At 32.1% G+C, this 23,847-nt stretch overlaps 2 protein-coding genes across 10 annotated transcripts in view; one reads left to right on the forward strand and one right to left on the reverse strand.

Moving 5' to 3' along the window:
• LOC105263052 (protein abrupt) overlaps nt 1–4,793 on the reverse strand; it is a 65,657-nt gene extending 60,864 nt beyond the window's left edge. For all 3 annotated transcript variants that reach the window (XM_011299015.1, XM_011299017.1, XM_011299016.1), the window contains exons 1-5: nt 3,998–4,793; nt 1,689–1,883; nt 1,014–1,268; nt 484–619; nt 338–403 (exon numbers count right to left, since the gene is read on the reverse strand). In XM_011299015.1, coding sequence (XP_011297317.1) covers nt 338–403; nt 484–619; nt 1,014–1,268; nt 1,689–1,883; nt 3,998–4,186 — 841 coding nt within the window. In that variant the 5' untranslated portion in view covers nt 4,187–4,793. The remainder of the gene's footprint in view (nt 1–337; nt 404–483; nt 620–1,013; nt 1,269–1,688; nt 1,884–3,997) is intronic.
• A 2,852-nt stretch (nt 4,794–7,645) lies between these two features.
• milt (trafficking kinesin-binding protein milt) overlaps nt 7,646–23,847 on the forward strand; it is a 43,121-nt gene continuing 26,919 nt past the window's right edge. Inside the window, exons 1-6 of one of the 7 annotated variants that reach the window (XM_011299027.1) lie at nt 7,646–7,888; nt 8,601–8,678; nt 8,993–9,191; nt 10,647–10,854; nt 16,692–16,796; nt 17,221–17,325. In XM_011299027.1, the coding sequence (XP_011297329.1) occupies nt 9,159–9,191; nt 10,647–10,854; nt 16,692–16,796; nt 17,221–17,325 (451 nt within the window). In that variant the 5' untranslated portion in view covers nt 7,646–7,888; nt 8,601–8,678; nt 8,993–9,158. Of the gene's footprint in view, nt 7,889–8,600; nt 8,679–8,992; nt 9,192–10,646; nt 10,855–11,902; nt 13,294–16,691; nt 16,797–17,220; nt 17,326–21,991; nt 22,802–23,847 lie in introns of those variants that run through there. The other 6 variants (XM_011299028.1, XM_011299019.1, XM_011299021.1 and 3 more) reach the window with 6 other exon arrangements.

Consider the following 23,847-nt stretch of genomic DNA (forward strand, 5'->3'; position numbering starts at 1 on the left):
AAATGCATTAAATTATTTCATCTATTGGTTTTTTCAAGGTCTTTTAGAGACCTTCGTGTGCCAAAAAGATCATCCTATCGCCTACCAAGCCCTACCGAGCTACACACGAGCTTACCATTTCAAACCGTAATTTCATCAATGTCGTTGATCATTTAATTCTTTCACTCACCTATCTCTCACACACATCATATTGTTTCATTACACAGAAAAAAATCTTTCTTTCGTTTTGTTCTCAAATTTATTTATTTGGGCAAAATTGTGATGTAATGGCTAGGTTGTTGCTGTTTGTAATGGTGCTCGCACTACCAATAATTGAACCATGATGGCTGTTACTTACCTTGCTCCTGATTTGATTCAGCATTACTGTGTGATGGGCCTGGTAATCCTCCCTCAATTCCACCGCCTGAAAAATTGGTTTGGGGTTTAGTTGAAGATACAAGTGTTAAACGATCGATATATTCTATTCATTCAGAAATTAATTACTTTGATAGGAGGAGGGGTACGATGGTAACACCTCCATACCACCGTCTAGGCTCAAAAAACCACCGGGAATTGCGTTCACTTCCTGTTTTGGTGAGTAATCTTCGTCACTTCCGTATTCTGGTAATTCCACTTTCGGCTGAAATTAAAAGAAAGAAAATTCATTAAATTACTCTTTATATTACTGATTTGGAAGATCTCAACAATTGGAAGATGCTCGATATTCAATAATAATTGGTTTATCCAATAGTTCCATAATTAATCCATATGAATATCACGAAATCCATTGATCAGAGAGGACTATTTCAGACAAAATGTTAACAGAATTCTCGGGAGAATAGGATAATTTTTTATAGAAGACATGTCTGAATAATTTATATAATATAATTTTTTCAAATCATTCATTTGCACTTCTCACAATTCTCTCGACAAAGAAAAAATGTTGAAAAAATGGAATATTAATGAAATGATGTTCAGAATGTAGTTGTCGATGGACTTGAGAGCTCTTGAAAATTAACCATTAAAAAAATTACCTCAACTATATCGAGATCTTTGTAACAGTCGAGCTGTACTTGTGGCTCGATGAGCGGACGAGTGCGCGGTGTGTTTGTAGCACACGGAGTTACTGCTGGTACTGGACTAGAATTTTTGGGTGAATCACTTTTTTTACACAGCCTTTTTAGAGGTGGCGGGCTGGAGGTCGGTGGTGATTTACTGCGCTCATCGTCGAATGTTGGTGAGATCAGGCCATGTTTGTTCAGGGCATGGATGTTGTTGCTTTTCGAGTGCTTATGTAAAATCAATTTCAAAAAAATTAATCAACTGTTGCGTGTCTACGACGAATCATCACATACATTTGTTGATGTTCATTCAGTCATTCCAAAGATGAAAAAAAAACATCAAAATTCTATCATATTCTACTTTGTAATCACAAATAAATGATTTATCTTAACAAAAATTTCAGTCCACTAGTTCTAATACATAAATTATTTTTAGTTAATGTAAAAAAATCAGACATGATTATATTTTTAAACATGAAAAAATTAATTTCCTATAAATTGGTAAACATTCTTAAATTGACAAAGTCAATTAGTCTTAACTATTATAACAAATATATTAATATTTTTGTTTACTTGATTCAATGTATCATTTTTGGATGAATACAAATGAATTATTAAATTAGCATAGAGTAATTAATTTCTAAGTACCTTTTCATTGCTGTGCTGATTATTTTGCGAATCCGTCAACCCTCGTATTTGCAAAGACTCCGCCGTTCGTAAAAAGGTGGGTAGTTCAGCCTGCGATATATTGACCTCGCCCGCGTACATGAACTCCAGAAGTGATTGGAGGTGTTCGAATTCAACATCTCGCATAAAGATTATTGGATGTTTACATGGATTTGTCTGTAAAAGAAACACAACAATTCAATAAGCATCCCCCCAAGGAAATGTCAATGGAACATAAATGTCTGATTATAGCTCAAAGTTTGTAAATATTTGTCAGGGCCTTGTCGATACATATTGATAAAAAATAAAGGGAAATGAGTCGAATAATTTGTATAATTCAATCCTTCCAAAGAAGGATACAACTTTGTAAAAATAATATTGGACAATTTGCAGAATATTTTTCAATTAACTTGAGTTTTGCGCCGTATTGAGTTGAGCAAATTACTTTTTTTAATAATTACATTTCATTTTGTGTCAAGTCGAATTCTAAATGATTACTACGACATTCGAAAAATATGGAAATGGGTCCCTTGAAAATGTATGTCTGTATTTTTAAAATAGAGTTGACCAACTCGTGAGTTTCGTGAGGAAAATTTTAAATTTATTCGTCTGTCGATAGCCAGAGAACTGAGAAAAAATATTCGCAATGATAATTATTGTCACTATTGTGATGGTAATAGCTCATGTATATAGCAGATGATGTAATCCATCTCTGTATGCAATATTCCAGTGCATATGGTTATATTTCTATCACTATGTCCCATCACTCCCCTCATTAATTGATAAGGAAAGGGGGACGAACTGTAAAAATCTCAGAACGTATAAATACATTTGTCCACATATAATGCGGAAACAAAAATTAACAACTTTTCATGACAATTCCGGAAAATTGATCCCCAATTTTTCCTCTGAAACGATCATATGCGTGATGCAAGCTGACAATACCTCATTATTGATGTAAGATCGTTATTTTCTAACGGGGAGAGTGAAGGAAAGTGAAAAGCGGAACAAAGTGAAATGTCTAGCTCATTTTGATTGTTAAAGTCTACAAGAGAGATTTTTTTCTGCCCCAGGCTCCCCTGGATAACGAAATAGAATCGAAATAAATTTCTAAATATAACAATAACGTAAATTAAAGATATGCGAATAAAAAGTATAAGATAAATAAATTACTTCGTTAATGAATAATCTTAATTAAAGTATGTTGTCGTGCAAAAATTTGAAATTGAAATATATCAAATACAGCATAAACAATCCAAAACCAATTTTTAGGAGATGTTTATATGAGATTTTCCGATCTTAATTTTGACATTTAAACATCTTCCAACTTTTTTACTATTCATTAAATATTCCGTCGGATTTTATTAATATTTTGAACGGTTCAATACCGAAAATCAAATTCAACATCATGAACTGTGAATATCGAAATCATTGCTAAGTGCACTTGAATAAAATCCTATGTTTAACTAGAAATGTTGTGAAGTATGAAGAATTAATTAGAAAGGGTCCATCGATTGCTTTCAGGAGTTTTCAATATATTTGAATTGATAACAAGTGTCTCTGATTTGACAAATCATATGTTCAAAATGCCTAGCCTTCCCTCCATTCTAACCACTCCCAAGCTTTCTAGCCATAAAAAATAAAAAAAAATAAAACAAAAATCTCAAAAAAAAATGTCTAACCAGAAAAACACATGACATAATGATGGAGGTTATTACTCGAACGTAAACTGGATTTATCTATAAAAAGAGCACTCAGCAGTCTAACTGTACACTGTTGCTTCTTACATAATCACATGGGTTATGGTGACACTTAGACAACTCCTACTTCCCCCTCTCCCTTGAAAAACATTAAATTCCCAATTGAAACCTTAAGAACAATAAAAATCAATAGGAGTCGTCAGCTTGAGACACGTAAAAACACCCTGAAATAAATAAAAAAATCCAAGATACCTTTTTGTAATAATTCAAAAATAGCTGACCAATTATCAGAGTAGATGACGGAAGTTTTATTCATAAAAGAGGAGATTAAAAAAGAGTCATTTTGGCGTAATGAAATGTTCGAGGTCAGGATGAAACTGGATTACGTGCCCAATGACTTACAATGAATTTCGCAAAAGTATAGGAGTGAATGATGACCATGGAGTGATGTAGGAGACGAGGGAGGGAGGGAGGGAGGTATTTGTCTGAAGAAAAATCAAATGCATAGTTAATGGCAGGAGAGTAATAAAGATATAATCTATAGATAGGTGGTAAACAATGATAATAATGTGATTGTAATAATTTAGTAACCTTGAACAACTCCTTGAAGTAGGGACTGCAGGCTGATAATACGACCTTGTGTGCCTGGAGTCTTCTACCATCACAGGCAAATGTAACATCGACAAAATCCTCATCATCCCGTAATGCCTCAAACTGGCTTGTAATATTAGCCTGAAAGTTGTTCCAACGCAAGCAAAATTGCTGCTGACTCTCCGTCATTTCCTTCACTTTATTAACCAAAAATCACCCATAAAATAAGCCGTTTTTTATATATTTCTACGGTATTGAAAATTTTTATTCGATGATGAATTAACACCACCGGCTCAACCACCACTACCGCCCCCCCTTTCTGCACTTGCCACACTCTTTATCGATTTTATTTTTGTCCGAAAATTTTTCGGAAGGTTGAATTCTTTTTTTTTTCTTTTACCACTCCAATATTTTCAACTTGCCGATTATTTTTTTTAGGTTGGTTTTAATATTATCCACACACTTGTTCCCGCGGTGAATTGATGAGAATTGAGTTGAACGTTTTCGCTCTGATTTTTGCAATCCACGGTTTTTCTCTCATTTGCTTTTTTACGGAGGAGACCCTAGGGTTTTAACCTGCGAGTACACCATTCATTTGATGAGTTTTATGTTGCATTCTTTTTTCACCCTCGCGTTTATTACATTTGAGATTTATTATTTATCGTTATTTTTTTAATCGTTTCGGGTACTACTGAGTTAGGATTATTTAATTTACAGTGTAACACTTAAACTTAAACTTATCATTCTGCATTACTGTAAAAATGTAAAATGTAAAAAGTGAATCGATGACTGAAGAGGAAACGTACGATATAAATAATGACAATCGATAGTCAGAGCTAGTAACACTCCGGCTTAAAATGTCACTAGATTTGTCGTTGACTTTCAACTTTTCATTCTTTTGGTTTTCTCAGTCCTTCAGCTGGACATACTTCTCCAGAATTAGACTTTATTTACACCTCATCCTCAGGAAATCTTTTTTCTGGGAATCAGCAAATTTATAAGATTCAATAAATCTTCCTTGTATGTTTGACAAATTTTTTTTAGTCGCAGTTTTTTTCATTTTTTGGGTTTATGCATGAGAACATGATATGATTTCCGGTTACTGAACCTAAAACTCCCCAGGTTATAAATTTATTGCACCAAAATTCAGGAATACAGGGAGTCAATCAAGAGGTTTCGATAATTAGAGAGTGAAAACCAAAAAAAATCTATGAGTATAGTCAAATGTCTAATGAGTGGCAAAATGAGTTTTCGATATAGTGCAGTGCAAGATATGAGCGATCAATGAATATTAAATAGCGGGAAATTCAAATGTGTTACTAAAGCAAAATACAAACGTTTCTCAACTGAATTGTTTATCTATTGTTTTTTCTATAACACGATGCAATTTGAGATGGTTCATGTAGAAGTAATTGTGATACATTATGATTATACATTTTTATCGATTCATTTTCACGCCGACCTCCAGCGGCTATGAGAAAAAATTATTGTTCGTATGAATACTTAATAATTTATTGTCATAGAATTATTCAATTCGATCGTTTTGCCAAGAATTTCGTGTGAACATTTCATAATTAATGGAATTATTAACAAATAGTGACGAAATAAATATTCGATAGAAAAAAATCACGAAAAAATTGTTCAATTTGGTCAATCTATGATTTTATCAATAAGCAATAATTCTTGGTAACTGTAATTGCAATTGTGGAAGAGAACGATTTCAATGCGTTAAGGTTAATAAAATTGGATTTCCAAAAAGTTTCAATCCATTAACGGACACAAGATTTCCCAAATGCTGGAACGGCTAAAAAACGTTCTTAATCACTATCCGAGGGATTGTTAATTTCCGATGCCATCAATTTTTGATGTATTGAAATTATATTGTTTTTTCATTGCACTTCTAACATTTGGATTTGCAGGTAATACCGTCATTTATTGTAGATGAATTGTTTATAGTGTTCATATGGCATTCGTAAAAATTATTTATTGCAATGAAATACATATGATGTGAGTTGTGTGAATATCCAGCAAATATTTATAATTATTAGTATTATTATATGAATTCTCTATCAACGCATATTCATGGATTATTTTTATTCATTGTTTTATGAAGAAATCTTTTTGATATTCAACTGGGAATTTTTTTAATAGAGCTTTCATGCAACGTCATCTTTGCTATTTTTAGAATTCGCATTTGGATATATGCGGTATATGCGGTAAAATTCAAAATTGGAGAAATTTATCTGTTAGGCGCCCAATATTCGAATCTTTTTCCAGTTTAGCACGAAACTGCGTTACCATCTAAGACGATAATATAGTTTTGTACTATAAATTGAAAAATCTTCATAATGCGGGGGAAGAAGGGACTTGGATCCTTAATAACTTGAAAAGAACATCTAAAAAATCAAAGAAACTTCATAGACAATTCTACCATTATTTTCAACACGCCGTATAAATTTAAAAAAAAGTCAATTTTTATTCTTCTTCGGATGAAATTCTTCAAAAGTCTGTAGTTATTGGAGGGAGATCTCTTATTCATTTCAGATTGATTAAATATGCCTAATACAAAATAGTTAATGCAAAAAAATTTAGTTGTTAGCTGTTTGTTTTCCCCGTGTAAACCCGGAAACTTCAACATATGCGAATACTGCATAGCAAATGCCATTTCTTTTCATTAAAAAAATTGTGCTCTTCATACTGAATATCCGGGAATATGATTTGTTAAATATTTATAGAATATTGTTGAATATATAGAGATCTGTAAAAAAATCACACGAATTTCATTTATTCATAAAATAAGCGATTGAGTTAATAATTAATGCTTTGAAGTTTTTTATTTTCTATCTGAAAAAATCGAAAATTTAAAAGTATACTCTAAGTAAAGACTCAGTTAATCATCTTTTTAGACATTCAACATAAAGGAGGAAATTTTTGATTGCAAAACAAAATCAATATGCTGTATAAAACTTAAATGTCAATGACTAGTACGTCATTGTAATTCTACACATTTCTATTAATTATAAAAAAAATCTCTAATTAAAAAATTGGAGGGCCTAGACTACTTTGCAAAATATTCATTTACTTGAAAGAAATATTCAGATTTTTATTAAAATCTGAGCTGTAAATATTTAAATATTTGCAACTATCTTTCTATAGAAAATCATTATGCTCATTACGACCTTGAATACTCTCTAAATGATATAATTACCATCAACGAATTCATCGGGATTTGCTTTTCAAGGAATCATTAATGATATCAAGTCAAGTATAATTCGACCGAAAAAATATGATTATCAAATATGAATAATTCTTTCAAATAAACAGATCCTTGGAAAAATGCACTTTTTGCAATAGCTGATAGTATTCGTCTAGGCATTCTTCATCTATTTTCCCGGCCTGCCAGGATCTCCGTTGCATGTACCAATCAGCTGATTTCCCTCAAAACTGGAGACCTATTCTCCCTATTCCTCAAGGCATTAGCGATTTCACGTCACCAAAAAAACACTTGTCTGTATATGTAGTCCAACATCCCTGATCGTGACACTATCTCATTTCCCCTAAAAATTATCCAATTAGATCATCACCTCAGAATAATTTAACCAATCGGAAAAAATAGATCTTACCTATCCATAACCCCTGAAATTCAGTGCTAACGGAATAGAATTAAGGTTAAGGCCTTTGACTATTATTCAATTTCAAGTTGTTTGTGGGCAGTTCGAATCTACCGCGATAGAGTGTCCCATCTGGGGGTCACAAAAAAAAATGGCTGTTTCCTAACGTGCACTGTTGCAACCAGTCAAAACAGTTATCCCAAGTGTTATCTCTTGAAAGAAAAACGTGAATGCTTTTGGAGATTATTTGAGGAGAATGCTTGCACCTAATAATTTCACAGTAAGTAACTGATATTGTTCAGTCATTTTTTTTCGGGGGTTAATACTGAGAATCTTTGGGGCAAAATTTTCACAACTTCTTGGCATTTTGCGATTAGTTTTTTTCTATAAAAAATTCAGTCTTTTCATTAGTTTCATTTATCACTTCAAGGATTATGGCTCTCCAGATTTTTGTGGAAGGAACAGGCATAGACGAACATCGATCAATATTGTTTCATGTAAAGTAGGAGATTCTCAGAATCAAAGAAAAACTAGTACATGCTTGTCATCTCAACCCATGCCTAGTGTATTTTTTCCGAGCAAAATAATCACCGGTTTTTTATTTCAAAGTCTGTGAATTTCTGGAATATCTATATTATTTTCATTGATTTTTATTCTGACGAAATTGATAGCTTTATCCTTTTTCCTTTCCTTAAATTGTAAACACGTGTGTTTAATCAATAAAGAGGTCACATTTTTACTAATAAAAATTGATAATAAGAGAATGGGGTTCACACTTATTTATTATCATAAAATAATTATTGTTGGATGGATTACTCATATTGATTACCTCATCCTATTTTAGGATAAAAAAAAGAACACTGTAGGAGCGATATGAAACACTTCCCTTCGAGGGATATTTTGCACAACATTTTGGTATTATTAGAAGGGCATTAGGTGAAGATTATACTCTATTTGAGATGCAGTATTTATAGTGTTTGAAACCATTTCAGAAAATTCCTGGGCCACTGGACTGGTGACTTCTCATTTCTCCACCCGTGAAACCATCAAACAGTGCAAAATATTCAACGGTGAGTACATCTTATGTATCGATGAATAAAATTAGTAATAGTAATTAATAATGAAAAATTTTAAGGTAATCAATCAAATCGATAACTTATCAAGGGTGAAAAAAAATGTAATACAATAACTGACGATTTTTATGAACAGAGATAGAATTTTCAAGTTTGATAAAATCATCACATTTACAATTTGACAGGTGCCAGCACTTGACGACTTTATTAAACTCTGATCCCAAGTTCAATATTAACAGCTGTCCGAGGTCAGGGGAGGGGATAAATTGTCATTACAGAGTTGAAAAATTTTTTTCCACACATTTTTCTAGATGAGTCACGTTCTTGAGATCACTGGCTGTGGGCTTGCATTGAGACGTCGAAATATTGGAAAGTGACAATGCTTGGAGTTTATTCAAGACTTTCAGAGACTAGAAATTGAAGGAAAAAGTATAGCTGTGTGATGGTGTGAGCAAATATTATGAGAAGGCACAAGCAATGAGTAATTTTCCAATAATTGGTGGCAAAACGGTATATACTGCAATTATATAACACAAAACAGAACCAAAAAGTATTTTTTATACTAATCATTCTGTCCATCTCACGAACGAATCACTTCTGATATAAATGGTAAAATATCTGATTTGTAGAATATCAAATTATATACAAGAATCATCTTTTAATATAGTATTACTCGCCTCTTCCGGATAGAATTGGTTATTTTCCCACGATATATGAAAGTATCTGATAAATTTCATTGATGTACCTCAACATTTTTTACTTTAACGATTCTTCGCTCAATTCACCGCGAACAGATTGAAGAACTATCATAGTAGAAGCTCGCAAATGTTTTGGATTGGCGGCTGGCATCAGTAGAATTATTTAATTATTTTTTGAAAACAATAAATTAATGAACTGTACACTATAAATATTCATATAAAGTCGGAACGAGTTCACATGATACGTATTAATCATATAAATTCTTCTTTTGAATTCAAGTCTATTTAAATATGTCGAAGATTATTTATTCTTATAACGATTTTTTAGGCATGTTGTGTTTTCAATTTATCTCATTTTTTCTGTTGAATCGAAACATTTGTAAAACAGTTGAACCTTTACTTCCTTCTTCCCGATGGCCTCATATCGTTTAATTGTTTTGCCGATATTTCAATTGTTGAGAAACTTCGCTAAGTGCAGAGCAAAAGAAAAATTGCTACTCAGAGGAATTGACAAGGAAAAAAAAACTAAAACCGTTCTCAGATTCACCGAATTATTCAACAGTAGAATTTTGATTTTCTTTTGCTCCTTATAGTACGAAAAATTCCATCAGAAATAGAATAGCTTTCAATAAATCACTAATGCCCCTAATGCAGAAGTTTTAACTCGACGAGATGACTGTGAACTCGTTTAAGTACCGTGAATATTCAGCCGACAACGTGTATAGACAAAATAGGCCACAAAAAGACAAATATGCTTGACGGAGGTCAACAGACCAACTGATTCAAATTGCTGCTGAGTATGAACTCATTGGTCCCCTTCTCCCCAAATTACTTTCAACAGCTCTATTAAAATTATCACTTGCCGCCATGACTACTTTCATTTTACTTGTTTATCAAATCATATGAATACGCAGGGAATTAAATCATATGTAATTATATAGAAAAACTAATAAAATTCTATTTTCAGTCAATACATACATTTAAGTGACTCTTGGAGTGATGGGAACCTTGTTTTGAAGAATAATTCAAATTTGAAGTAATAATTCTCACATGCTGAATAATTAATAAATTAAAAGGCTTTAGTTGAACTCGTTTTCATACCGTATCTTTAACTAAAACCAGAAACAGTGGAATTAAATATTTTAGCGGTCAAGTTTCTATTTAGTGAAATTATTGATATGATACGTGTAGGAATGAGTTGAAAAAATTGTAACGGTGCTTTTATCTCTGGTTATCTGGTATTTATGAATTTTATAATTTTTTTTAGGAACGTAGGACGTGTATTTCGTCGCCCACAGCGTCCAAGCTGGCCGCCGTGGAGGATGTGGGTCCAAACAGGACCGATACACCAATTCGTCCATCAACTGCCTCCCTGAGACTTTCCTCCACGACGCGGGCGACTTTGCAGTCATTGAGATCCCCGCGTAATAAGTTAATTACCTCTGTTAATACGCGTGACGCTGAAACAATCACAGGTGAGTCGTCACATAATAAAATCTTTTATTTTTTTAATGCGATCTGCCAAGTTCGCGACAATTAGTTGCTGCTCTATCATCGGCAGTTGATGTGTCCTACACCGAGAAAAACAATTACTTTTACCAAGTACATTAATAAATTCTGTTGCAAAGTGATACACTGGGATAAGTGCATTTTTTGGAGGCCAGTTTTTCGTCGATTTCTCGAAATTGAAGAAAAATAGTGATATTTTCATGGAGACCTTTTTTTTAGCTCTCATCTTTTCCTAAAAAAATGTTGCTGCAAAAAATTCGCTATGTTCTTTCAATTCTGAGGTATTGGCTGGAAGTTGCCCTCGAAAAAAATCAGCCTGTCCTAGTTTATTCAAGTATTCCTAGATATTTACTTGAACCAAATGAGCACTTGACAAAAGTAAAATGAGTTAGAATGATATTATTTAATATTTCTTTTTCAATCTATATGAAAATGGAGTTACTGACAGTGTCGATTGCTCCAGAGGTACCTGAGCGGAGGGTTTTATTGGGGTCTCAAGTATCACAGAACATAATAATCCAATTAACAGCATCATCTCATCTACATAGTGTTTATACTGCTCAACTTAATGATAAGTCATTGGCAGAGTCTCTATTAACTGTACATTTATGGTTTATATTACATTTTTTTCAAATAGCTGCAATTTTTTTTTTAATATTTGAAATTAAGTGTTTTCAAGAATTGTATAGGGTTGTATAGTGGAGGTAAGGCTTTGGTTGTTCAATTTATTTCATGATTTTTGCGCTGTTAGGAACTTCTTTAGTTGAACAAAACTTATATTCTGAAGAAAGTTTTGGTTATTCAACAAACATTAATTTTATGAATTTATAATTAAAATTTTGGAGCTTAAGAAGTCTTCACGAAGACTCAAACCTTTCGTGCAATATACTGATAGATTTTTTAAATTAAATACAAATGATGCATAGACCAAAATACAGTTGACAATGAACAAGTACTTCACGTATTAAAATATTTTTTGGTCACTTATCATGAAATGTGATGACATATATTTTGATTATTAAATTGAAAGATCACATCTTCGAAAAGCATGAGATTTCTCTGTCCTACGAGAATTTTTGAATTTTCTCAAGACGAGAAATCATTTTCTTCTCATGAACTCAAGTTCATGTCACTTGCATTATATTTAGAATTTTATATCTTTTAGGAATTTAATTACGTAATATCTTGCAGAACGAGCGTAAAATTTACGATCAATTTTACATGCGTTTGATTAATAATGAAAGGATTTATCGCCAATTCGACACAAGAATTCCTGAAATTTCTGAGTTCTGCAATCAAATGAGGAAACAATGCGATTAGTAAGTCTTTGCGATAAGAATCTCGTCCTGTTCAAAAAATTTTTTCTCTCAGTGTAAAAATTAAATTATCTATGAGGAATCTCACGATTTTACAAATTCTCGAGAGATTATTTTTTCATATGAAGTAAATTTTCTTTGTTGAATGTAATTTTATCGTTGAGTCTAAAAGCATGATGATTCCCAATTATTAATTAATGTTTGACCTAATGAAAAATAGCGTAAGTTACAAATCAGCGTTAATGAATAGCGAAATTATTTAATAATCGAAGAGGTCCAATATCAGTCACAGATCATCAAGGCAGTAATTTTCTTGAAAGACAAATTATTATTCAAAAAGATATTATTCAAGTCATTGAATGCAAACTATTTCAAATAAATTTTGTAGAACTAGATAAGGATTCTTGAATGGAAATTTCAAACGACAGAGATAAGTCAGATTGAACTGGCATAAATCCAAGGTGCTATTTTCAACTGAACGTAACTAGCTAACGCTTCTAGCTCAGTAATCGAATTACTATGATGATTCTTCTTTCGGTGGGCCAACAAAGAACGTAGTGCTTCAGTTGTACGAATCCTGAGGAGCCACCATTTAGTACTATTTGTTCTCAAATTGGTCAAAAATAACCTTCAACAAAATTTGAAAATTCGCAAAAAAGTTCTGTTCCCTAAAATACTGTTTTTTTTTTAGAAATTTTGGTAAATCACAAGATAGATATCGCATTTGAAAATTTAATGGCATTGTGAACCCATTTACTTAAAAATCACTCATGGTTTTCAAGTTATTAATAACTTTACAATATTGAGTGGATTGACGAACGGGTCGAATCCTCAAATTTATTACGCAACCGTTTTTGATGAAGTCATATTTTCACTGATCGAATTTCAACATTTAGATTGACATAATTAATTTTATTTTTTAACGGTGAAAGGAAAGTAGTGTAAAAATAATGTGAGATTAACACTGTAATAAAAATGTGGAAGAAATGTTTCCTGGTACAGCTACAATAAAGAAACCAAAACATCCTGCTAAACTTGGCAAATTACTTGAAAAAAGAAGAGAGGCAATTCTTAACAAATGGCGAGATGGTAAATTTAGACAATATTTATGGAATGCTGACCTTATCTTTTGATCAAAATTTAAGTTGCGAAAGTAAATAACTCGTTGTTCTTCAATTTTTGGGAAAAAATAATCTTTTTTGGTACAGTAATTACTGAATAATAATTTCGATTTTGCGTTTTTTAATAACCAAAACAATTGTTTTAATATTTTTCGAGTTTATGTTCAATCGATAAAGCAAATAGCGAGGCCATTGTTAATTATTATTGGTTCTGCTGACTGAATAACAAATCGAAAAACGCAGGAAAGATTATTGTAGTTGCTGAGAAATGCTGCAATATTACTGACTTGAATTAGTGCAAAAGAGACGCTATAAAATTGTAAAGTTCAATCATTACGTGTGTGTACGTATCCTTTTTTTTCAATTGTTTTTTACCACGATCTCTTCTAATTTGCGAATTTGTTGTTGTCAGGTTTAGACGAGAATTCGATAAACCCATGAATTCCTTTTCATTTACAGCGAAAAATTGGGGTTTACTGTGCATGAAATCTAAACCTAAAGTGACACCTAGAAAGAAGAACTGGACATCAGATTATTGATTTTATTGACTGTCTGTTCCATCAGGAAATTAAGAAAGTATATTATCTCCAAACGTCTAGGGACTATCAAGCAAGTTATCCGGAACAAATATCTCCGAAAAAGAAATAGTACAATTTCTACTTTAAAAACACAGGACGTCCTAACAAAATTAATTTTGAAACATAAAAAATTTAGCGGAAATGTTTTTATATATTGCATCTACTGAGCAAGTACACAAAACTTCAAGCAGCGTTTCAATAGAATAACAATAAAAATGAATTTGAAAATTATTACTCCACATGAAGCAAAAAGGGGAATTGGTATTTTCTATATTGTTATCAATCAGTCGGCAATGTGGAAAAATGCGGAATTTATCGATTTCCAATTGAATCTTACATGAAAGTGGTAACTTGGAGATTTTTTTTTATTGCTATGTTATTAGTAGACTACATGAAATTTTGGATATCGTTGAGCAATAGACTTGTCAATGTATTGAAAACAATTTTGTCGAGTTCTTTGCATTTTCGAAATACATTTTACTTCACTAAACTCTCTTAACTTCAAATTTGAAGGCATAATCATTCAAAATAACTCCAAACTAAATTTCTACGGTCTTTCATAAATAATACTCCGAAATTAATGACTCATTTTTTTCGGTTTGTTTTCATCAATTTATACTTACAATTTTTTGTTTTTCTGTAATCGATTCAATGTCAGGCTTAGGCTAATTATCCCATGACTAAATTAATCATTCTGGTCTGTAAATTAAGATTTTGAATGTCGTAAATTACAAGATTAAAAAGATAAATTACTCCAATGTTTTCATGCGTGACGATTTGAATGACCATTTTTAAAATTTTTTAAGAATTGATTTTTTTAATCACAATTTATTAATTTTTCCTATCACTTACGAGTGTGAAATTATTCTTATTGAATGCTGTTTGAAGGATTGAATCAATACTCAAATATCTGATGAGTTGGCAAACCTGTCGGATATTCCCTTGCTCTCAGTTTCTCCATAATGCGCACTGATATTCGAATTACGCGTCCAAGCGTGAAAACGTAATTGTCCCGAAACTCATAATTTTCCGTATCATTTGTTCAATTAACTGTCTTATGAAATCTAAAAAAAAAGTAAATTTGGAGGTGCTCAAAAGGAATTCTATTTATCGCCTCCTTTTTTTGCTGCAATAATTCATTATTTTTGAATGTCATGGAAATTTCTTTAATTGAGATTGTTATTAGTTACAGGGAATTAAAAATATCCAAATTTATCACAGCGTAAACAATTTTTTCCGTTGTTATATTGTTGAAATGAGGAAATAATTAATAACTAGGGGAGACCCGGGCACAATGGAATGCGGGTAAAATGGGATGAATCGAAAGGTTCAATTTTTAAAATGTTTTTTAAATGTTTAATGTTAAAAAATAAAAAAAGTATGGAAATAAAAGTATAACAAAAATAAATAATTAAATCAACTGTTAGACTGTCTTCAACATTTATTTGGGAGAAAAAAATTAACTGTGAATAAGTTAAAACGTTTTCCCGCAAGTGTCTTTTTTGCCGAGCTCTCCCCTAAATGTTGATATTTTTCAAATAAAATTTTTTCTAATGTTGAATTTTTCATCTATTTTTTTTAATCCTAGCTATCTGTGTGTCTCATCTATTATATTCCAGGTTCATTTGATTATATTTGAAAATATTTAATGATCGCAAATGACGTCGAATGCATATTGTTAATTTACTTTTATTTGCACTGAGATTTTGCAAAAATGTGTAAAAGATCTAAATAATATAGTGCGATATCTTCTGTGAATTTTACATTCTTTTCTCGTCATTCCATTTCTAATATCTAAAATTTTAGACGGAATCGATTAAATATTTATCATTCGCGCTTCTTGTGCGATATTTGAATGTCATACTTCACGGATGAACATGTGTTAACTATGCGTAAGAGCAAGCGAATCAAAATAACGAGGCAGAGTTTGATCAAATCTCTGAAATAACAAGGAAGATTGATAATTAAATTGACGAACAGGTGAAAATGGATGGCACCGACTGTAAACCTTTTCTTACGTTTCACGTTATCAAGTTAAATACACGATGAACAAAATAACGAACAAAAATCACAAATATTTCCTGCTATACGAGTCTGAATCCTGAACGAATTATTCAATTCATCAATAGAATAAATTCGGCGAATTCTTCGGCGCGTTTTATTTCTGGATTGAGTATCCCTCGTCTGTTCCGCACTAGATCGTTATTTTTCCCGATTAAATCTGTGTGTGAGTACAGAAAAAAATTCCATTATTCGTGCCACTCTCTCGAAATGATCACTATAAATTTCGAATTTATTAAATATTAAAAGGAGGGAAACGATCAATTTTTCACAATCTTTTATTTCTGTACATATCAATCTTAACGATTTCAACTTTTCAATTTTTATTTACATTAGGCGTCCGAAGGAGTCCACAGAATTTAATTTAAAAAGTGTGAACTAATTCAATTCTTATTTTTTACAATTTGAAATTCAACAGTTTTCAAAATCTCCTTTGTCCAAATTTTATTTTTGATTTTCCAATCAAATGGATATTATTAAATTGCTGACAAATATCCGTCATGAAAACCGGTAGATATTTTCTGGAATTAAATAATGGACAAACAAGTGCTGATTGAACTTTGAGAAAAAGATAGAACTCCATCGTATTTTCTCATTATCCCTTTGAATAGCAATAACAGTGGAAAAAATTCCCATATTCCGGAGGTAGAATAACACCTACGTGATCCTATAAAATTCTCATGTGCATTATTCAATTTCTAACGGTCCACTGTGCAATTGTTTACAGACGTGTGTAGTGGAGAAGAGCTTCCAGAAGTGGAGATAATAAGTCTACTGGAGGAACAGATACCCAGATACCGTCTTCGCGCTGATACGCTCACACAGTTTCAAGGTAAGGTCTCTTCACTGTCTGTCTTGTAAAGAAATGATAAACATTTTTGAACAACTTACTGTTCATTTCAATCCCTTCAAAAGTCCATTTGGATCAAGTTTCATGATTAGCAGAAGTGACACTGCGCCCTCGAGGCCACGCCTTGAACCTGTCAGTTCTTTTCCTTCTAATCAAACTTTCGAGGCTTCATGGTTCATTGGTCTTTGTCAGACTTCCATTAATCATCAATTATACTTGATGTAAAACATTGTTATGTATGATTTCTATTCGTCAAACTTTAAACTCAGAATTGAAGAAGAGGATTTGGCAGAAGACTCTCGCTGACAAGAATTTTCACCTCTAACTTCTCGTTTAGGGAATACTCATATTGTAATCCGAATATTGTTTGCCAAAATACATTTATCTATTTTATTATTCTTCACAGGATACGAGAACGCAGACTGGTTTATCCCTACACCTGCACTCAGTCAAAAAGAAGCTGACGTTAAATTATCACAGGATCAAATTCGAGAAACACTCAACTACTTCAGTGAGTAAAATATTTTATTTTATCGCACTTGCCCACACAAAATGCAAAGAGGTTGAAGACAAAAGTATTAATTCATTGCATTTTTTTTATAATCGCAAGTAATAATGACTGCAGTATCGAACGTGTTTACAATATGCAATTTTTTTACCGAAGAATTACCCAAGAAAGTAGTTTTTAAAAATATTTTTCGGATCATTTAATCATTAAATATATTCTAGTGGCATTGAAATTTTATGTTAACTTTCTTAAGCTATTATATAAACTGTTCAGAGTCATGCGATGTTCGTGTGTAGAAGATATTTTCTGGGATTAAAAGTCATGTTTTTATATCATGATTTCTCTTTTACTGTTCAATCCAAAGTGATTAAAATATGATCACTGGGGTAGAAAATCAAAAATGGGGTTTACTTTTTATTAACCAGCCCATGCGTTTAGAAATATTGTAGCTAGGACGTTGAATGCTCCAACGGTTCTTTAACCTTGTACAGCGATTATTATTTCAGGACAATCGAGTATTATACAAATTCTAGTACGATAATAACAGCTTTGGCGGTGATTAACGTTTAATCCGTCTTCTATAATGTTGACTGTAGCCTACATTTTTCGTCGATCAAGATATCATCAGACGCATAATTAGTCAATATAATTCATATGAATTTTTCATAATTCGTGGGAAGATCTCATGAAGTGGAAGTTTGAAACAGTTGTTAAGTGTTTGTTATCTCCATAGTTTCATGAGTTTACAACTCGATTTACAGTTTTCAATTCACTCAAATAATACACCACTGTAGAACGAGTTGATGCTCATTTTTTCACCAATTAATAATTATAAATAATTTAGATTGGAAAAAAAGATGCAATTAATATCTAGAAGAACTCCACCAAATCATTCCAGATGTTTTATAGCGGAATGTGTAGATTTCATTTACCTATTTAAGGATCTAAGAACCTTTTATTATGGAGGGGAGGGAGCGATGGTTTTGAGTCGTATATCTAGAACTGCCAGGTAATGGTTTTTTTTTTTCAATTCTGTATCATCGCGAAGTCTCCATGAGCTATCGGCAACATCATTCGCAAAAGCGAAGCAATTATTAATTATTTTCATTAGTAATAAATATTTACTATAAATATAATATTTAACCGTGGGCAGACTTACGCTGTCCTCATGCAGCTATTCAATTTGAAATATATTGGATATTCACCCAATACCTAAATCCACTTTCAACGTGGAACTTGTGATCGCTCATCGGGAATTTTGAAAGTCCCAACTGAAGATTAATGAAGCCCTTAAATTTAGACTTTCAAGTCTCAAGTGAAAACTTGTGAAATTCTCCACGTAAGACTTTCAAATATGTCAGCTTGAGATTTAAAATAATTTTGAATTGACTACTTTGGAAGTCTCGATTGGAAGCTTGACTGTTAACTATAAACATTCGAGTCTCAACTCATGTTTATTAGGATTCATCTTTTGTCGACTTTGGTAATTTTCAAGTTTTTCGTTAACGTTAATGCATTCAATTTTTCTCAAATTGGAAATAGTGGGACTGTACATGAAGAACTTAGATGCTCACGTACCACAGGGGTACCAGTTTTATCTGATGTTTTTGTGCACTGACAGCAGCGAGAGAATATTTACCTCTATCTAGATCTATATATTCACATTCTACGATTGGAAATCCAAATGATTGTTGAAATTTACCTATTTTTAAACTGAAGTTTTTGTATGTCTTAAGTTACAACTCTCACATCTTGAGTTCGGTTGCGAAATCTTAATCTGAGATTTTAATCTTAAAAATTTTCGAAACCCTTTCAGCTCGAATTCACGTTTTTAAAATTTTTCTCACACTATTAATGGGGCTGACGTGCAGAAGATATAACGTTTCTGCGTTTTGTTATTATTTAATGGCTCACGAAGTTCCGTGGTGGGGCAATCATTTTCATGGGTTTTTTCTACAGTTCTGTGATTCTTTTCAAAAGTTTAGAAAAAACACTGGATAATCTTCTCACCAGCTTGAATTTGTACTTGGACTTACGAAATCTTAAATTAAAAATCATTTTTTTCCGCCATACCTGCACGGAAAGTTCGATTTTAGTCCCGAAATGACGGGATGAAAGTGGTCATTCCATTCCTCCGATTTTTGTTGATTTTGGGGATCCTTGGGATGACATAACCCACATTCTTCCTGTCATTTATGAAGATAAATCTAACTTTTCCATGTAGTGATAACTACATGTGCACCAATGTGCACCGAGGAACTTCGTGTGAATCCGATAAAAACTAGTGTGCTGCCTTAGAATCTCGATGTAAATTATTAGCCTAAGAAAAATTAAATTTACCTAATTTACCCTTAAATTAGCCTAAGAAAAATTACTAGGCCGCCCAGTAAAATTTTTTCAGTTACCATCGTTAAGTTCAACTTCGGCAAAAATCGGAAACATTCGGTATTCATCGCCAACTAATCAGATCGGTTTAAAAAATGTTCGGAAAAAATCCCGTGTAGCACAGTAAAAGTTAAGAGAAAGGACAATAAAAAATACCGATTGGGATAGGAATTTTTAAGGGATTTTTATCAATTTTTCCTTCAAACTCCAATAAAAAATGATATATCTTTAAATGTTATAGTGTTGCTTGCTAAATTTAATGGCGTCGCATACGATTAATTTCGGAATATATTAGAAAATTCAGGATTTTACAACAATTTTAATTTGTGAAAAAAAGAAATTCTGGTATTCTAGAATTTTACATCACGATGCAAGTGCTCGGCACAATCATTTTTCTTGGTCTTTTCTTTTCGTGTATTATATTCATCCTGTCAACAGAGAAAGAATAGGGGGGGGGGGGGGGGTGCTTTGGACGATTATAGGACCTTTTCAGGACTGCCTTACGATGTACATAATATTCCGATACCTTTCTATTAAGACTCCCACCACCTGAATCTCTCGTAAATATCAAGGGGCAAGCCCTGAGTGAATCAGATCAATTAAAATTTCACTGACGAATATTTGTGGAGTACAAAAATAGACATGTCGCAAAAATACTATACATGGTTTTAGACTAAAAACCATCCAGTCATTTTCATTGAAAAATCATTTTTTTTACGTGGACAACGATTTTTAATGAATCCATAATTCTATTTTGTCTCTACGTTGTTTTAATTGTATTTTTGTGCAAATATAGTCACACGTACTCTTGTGCCAATACCTTAAGTTAGATGAAAGTTTTCTCATCGATGTGAGTACATGTACTCATGTGTACTCTTGTATCACTAATTCACGTTCGATGAAAGTCGTCACATTTTTTAAAATCCAATTACTTTATAATTACATCGAAAGAAGAAGTAATTCATCCCATAATGTCTATAATTTGAAAATATTATTTGTACATTATAAAATTTTCTTAGCTTTCTAGTTGAGAACAAAATTATAATTGAAAACAAAATTAAATTGTCAAAAGCCCATTTTTTTCTACTCCTCAATTATATGGCAACAATTCAAGAAAATATTTCTAGTCAGCGTGTGGTAGTAGATTATCTTACAGTGATTGTTGAAATTACTGGAGATCCATCTGTCAGGCAATAAACCGTCAAACCTGCGTTTTTTTCCTCAATTAGTTTATCTTTATAGTACATCAAAGTTCTTAATATGCTTTTTGTCAGCGAGATTTCTACAGTATTGATGAAATAATTAGTTTCTATTGATTGAAAATGGAATAATTTCGTAGTTAAAAAATTAAATGTTAAAAGTAATTAACAATCCCTTCTGCTTCCATTTTTGCATAGTTCGCCCAAAATTAACAAATTCTAAATAAATAGAATTGCAATGATTTTTAATTGCTCCGACAACAAGCTGTTTGTTGACTATTTTATAGTCCGCAGAAACCTGAGAGTCCACGTGCTTGCGAAAAGAAAACGAATTCTCAAATGAAGGCAACGTCTAAAAAAACTAAGACTTAAAGTGAAAAAAATAAATTTGAAATTAAAAAAATTTTCGAATAGTTGATTCAACTAGACTTTACTTTACTTGAAGAATTCCCTTTCTCGTTATTAGAAAAATATCTTCGTTTTTGGGATTCTTCAGACGAAATCCCAAAATTTTTTCCTCATTGATAATGTTTGCTTGTTTTTTTTTCGAAAATTTACTAAGCACGGCTTTTTCAGTACAAGACGTAACTATTTTTATTCTCAGTTGAATGATTTGCTTTTAATTCAATAAATTTAACGAAAAATTAATGTAAAAAAATTAAATAATTCATTCATCTGTTTTGACTTTCTATAATTGTTTCTTTAATTAATTATGTATAATTACATATTAAACAGTAAATTGGCGCGAATCATTCAAGAGATCAAATAAATGAAATTGTTACTTACTTCAAAAATATTGTTGATTGTTTTTAATCTAATTTAATAAAAACAGTCATTTTCGATTGCAAACAAATACGACATTTACTACATTTTAGTAAATTTTTGTCTCGGTGCCCTTCGGAAGAAATTTTTTGAATTTCATTCATAAAACGTCATTGGAAGAGTCGATTTTTCCCTACACAACTGTCCCAAGAGAGAAGCGCGCGCATACTTTATCTATATACGTACCAATCTTACATTCCGCAGTTAAACCCATTCTAAAGTGGTGGTAGAGTCCAGTTATCTATGTGTCGGCGAATCAACTCGCGGTTTTCATCGAATCTAGTTACACTCGTACATTTCCCACGGCACCACGCATTTTTCACGAACACGTGTCACATCTACTCGCGAATTCAGCCCGTAATCCTAAATCATCAGTTCATCATCGAAAATTATCGACAGAGTGTGCGAATTAAATAGTGATTATCAAAAATCTACCAAGAAAAATAATTTTTCAATCAATCAATTAATTGAGTACTGAGCAAGTATGAGATTCTTCGTACGAAATCATTGGAATCTAGAGCACTTTTTTTTGTTTTTGTGGAAATGATAATATTTGCGTTTGGAGTATCAATACAATGGATCGAACTCTATGTTATTTTACAGTATTTCAGTTATCCTTGAGGTAGAAAAGAAAAAAGAAAAATCTATTCGTGCATTTCTTTGTGATAGTGAATCACAGATGTTGGCTGTGAGTGTTTAAGTGATTTCAGAGTCTTATCTACTGAACAAGTGACATTTGCCGCATTCTCCGGTTTATTACAAAATCAAAAGTTATAAAAGGCCCCCTTCTTTAATTTTAAATTCCATTGATCTTTGCTTTTTGATTTTCGAATTAAAATGATGTTGTTCCTTCGGTTTCGGAAAGTTTAATCGATTCCTCAATCGGAAGATTGTGTTATTAAAGTGACCCTGAGAATTATAATTTTAATTTGCATAATATCGTCACGTTTTATGGTCCCAAGATGATTTTGTGATAATTTCATCTGGGTTTTTTACCTTTTAGAGTCTCGTAAAAGACCGCAATTGGTATCGCGCCACAAGTTAGTCGTCTGGAATTTGTGAGATAGGAAAATGTTCGTAAATTAATTTTTTTTAAAGAAATGAACAATTGTGTTCAATTGTGCTCTGTAATCTACACTTTTTACTCGTCTGAGTAACTGCGGACTGATTAAATTCTTGGACAAATTATCTCCGGGTCTGTGCGGTTTTTTCTGAATTTCTGCGCTATTTATCTCGATAAATAAGAAAAAAAATCGAGGGATTATTCAGATAATGTTCAAGTTATGTAGCACCTATTTCAATTCATCTGAACTTACATAGACCTGAGACGGGGATAGACGACATGAAATTTCAATGCAAAAAACTAATTATTCGATACGATAATAATCACAGGTTTTTCTGTTATTGTTTCAATTCTCCAATATCATAGTCTTGTTAAACGCAATAAGCCTGCCTAATATTCCTTATTTTATACGCGGCGAAAGTGTAGGGCCCATAAGTTCAGGTGAATTAAAATTCAATAGGTTCCCCTGAATTAATTAATTAATTAATCAATAATTAATAGAGAACAATTAGAAGAACGTTCGGATTTCAAAATATTTGAGGTTTCTGCGTTGCAACTTTTGTCGTGAATGTCAAATTCATCTCAATGAATTGAATCACAAAGATAAATAAACGATAGAACTTTTATTCAATCTTCAATCTGCGCGTACGATAATTGCCAATTAATAACTTAAGAATATTTTTATCATGAATTTCGTTGGGACAATGTGATATTTTTATTTCCTTAATTATCCGATCGATAATAATCCTTTTATCTACGGAATTCCAAGACAGATTATATGAACAATGGATGAGTGGCCAATTTTAGCAATCAAGATATCCAACAATGAATCGGCCAATTAAAAATTCAACTCTCATAGTAGAAATTATATTTCAAAATATAATGCACAACTGTATAATCTATATTTTAAAAAATCACCATACGGCGAAGTATCAATGTCCTCTGAGGAAAAATGTTCCTCACTTGTCCGGGTTTTCCTTCCAAAAAATTTACTTGTATTCCTCTTCTTTACTTGAGAGTTGTTCTTCTAAGAACAAGCGATTATTTACTGTAGCG

This window comes from Fopius arisanus, unplaced genomic scaffold (genome assembly GCF_000806365.1).
Source record: "Fopius arisanus strain USDA-PBARC FA_bdor unplaced genomic scaffold, ASM80636v1 scaffold00012, whole genome shotgun sequence".
Lineage (NCBI taxonomy): Eukaryota > Metazoa > Arthropoda > Insecta > Hymenoptera > Braconidae > Fopius > Fopius arisanus.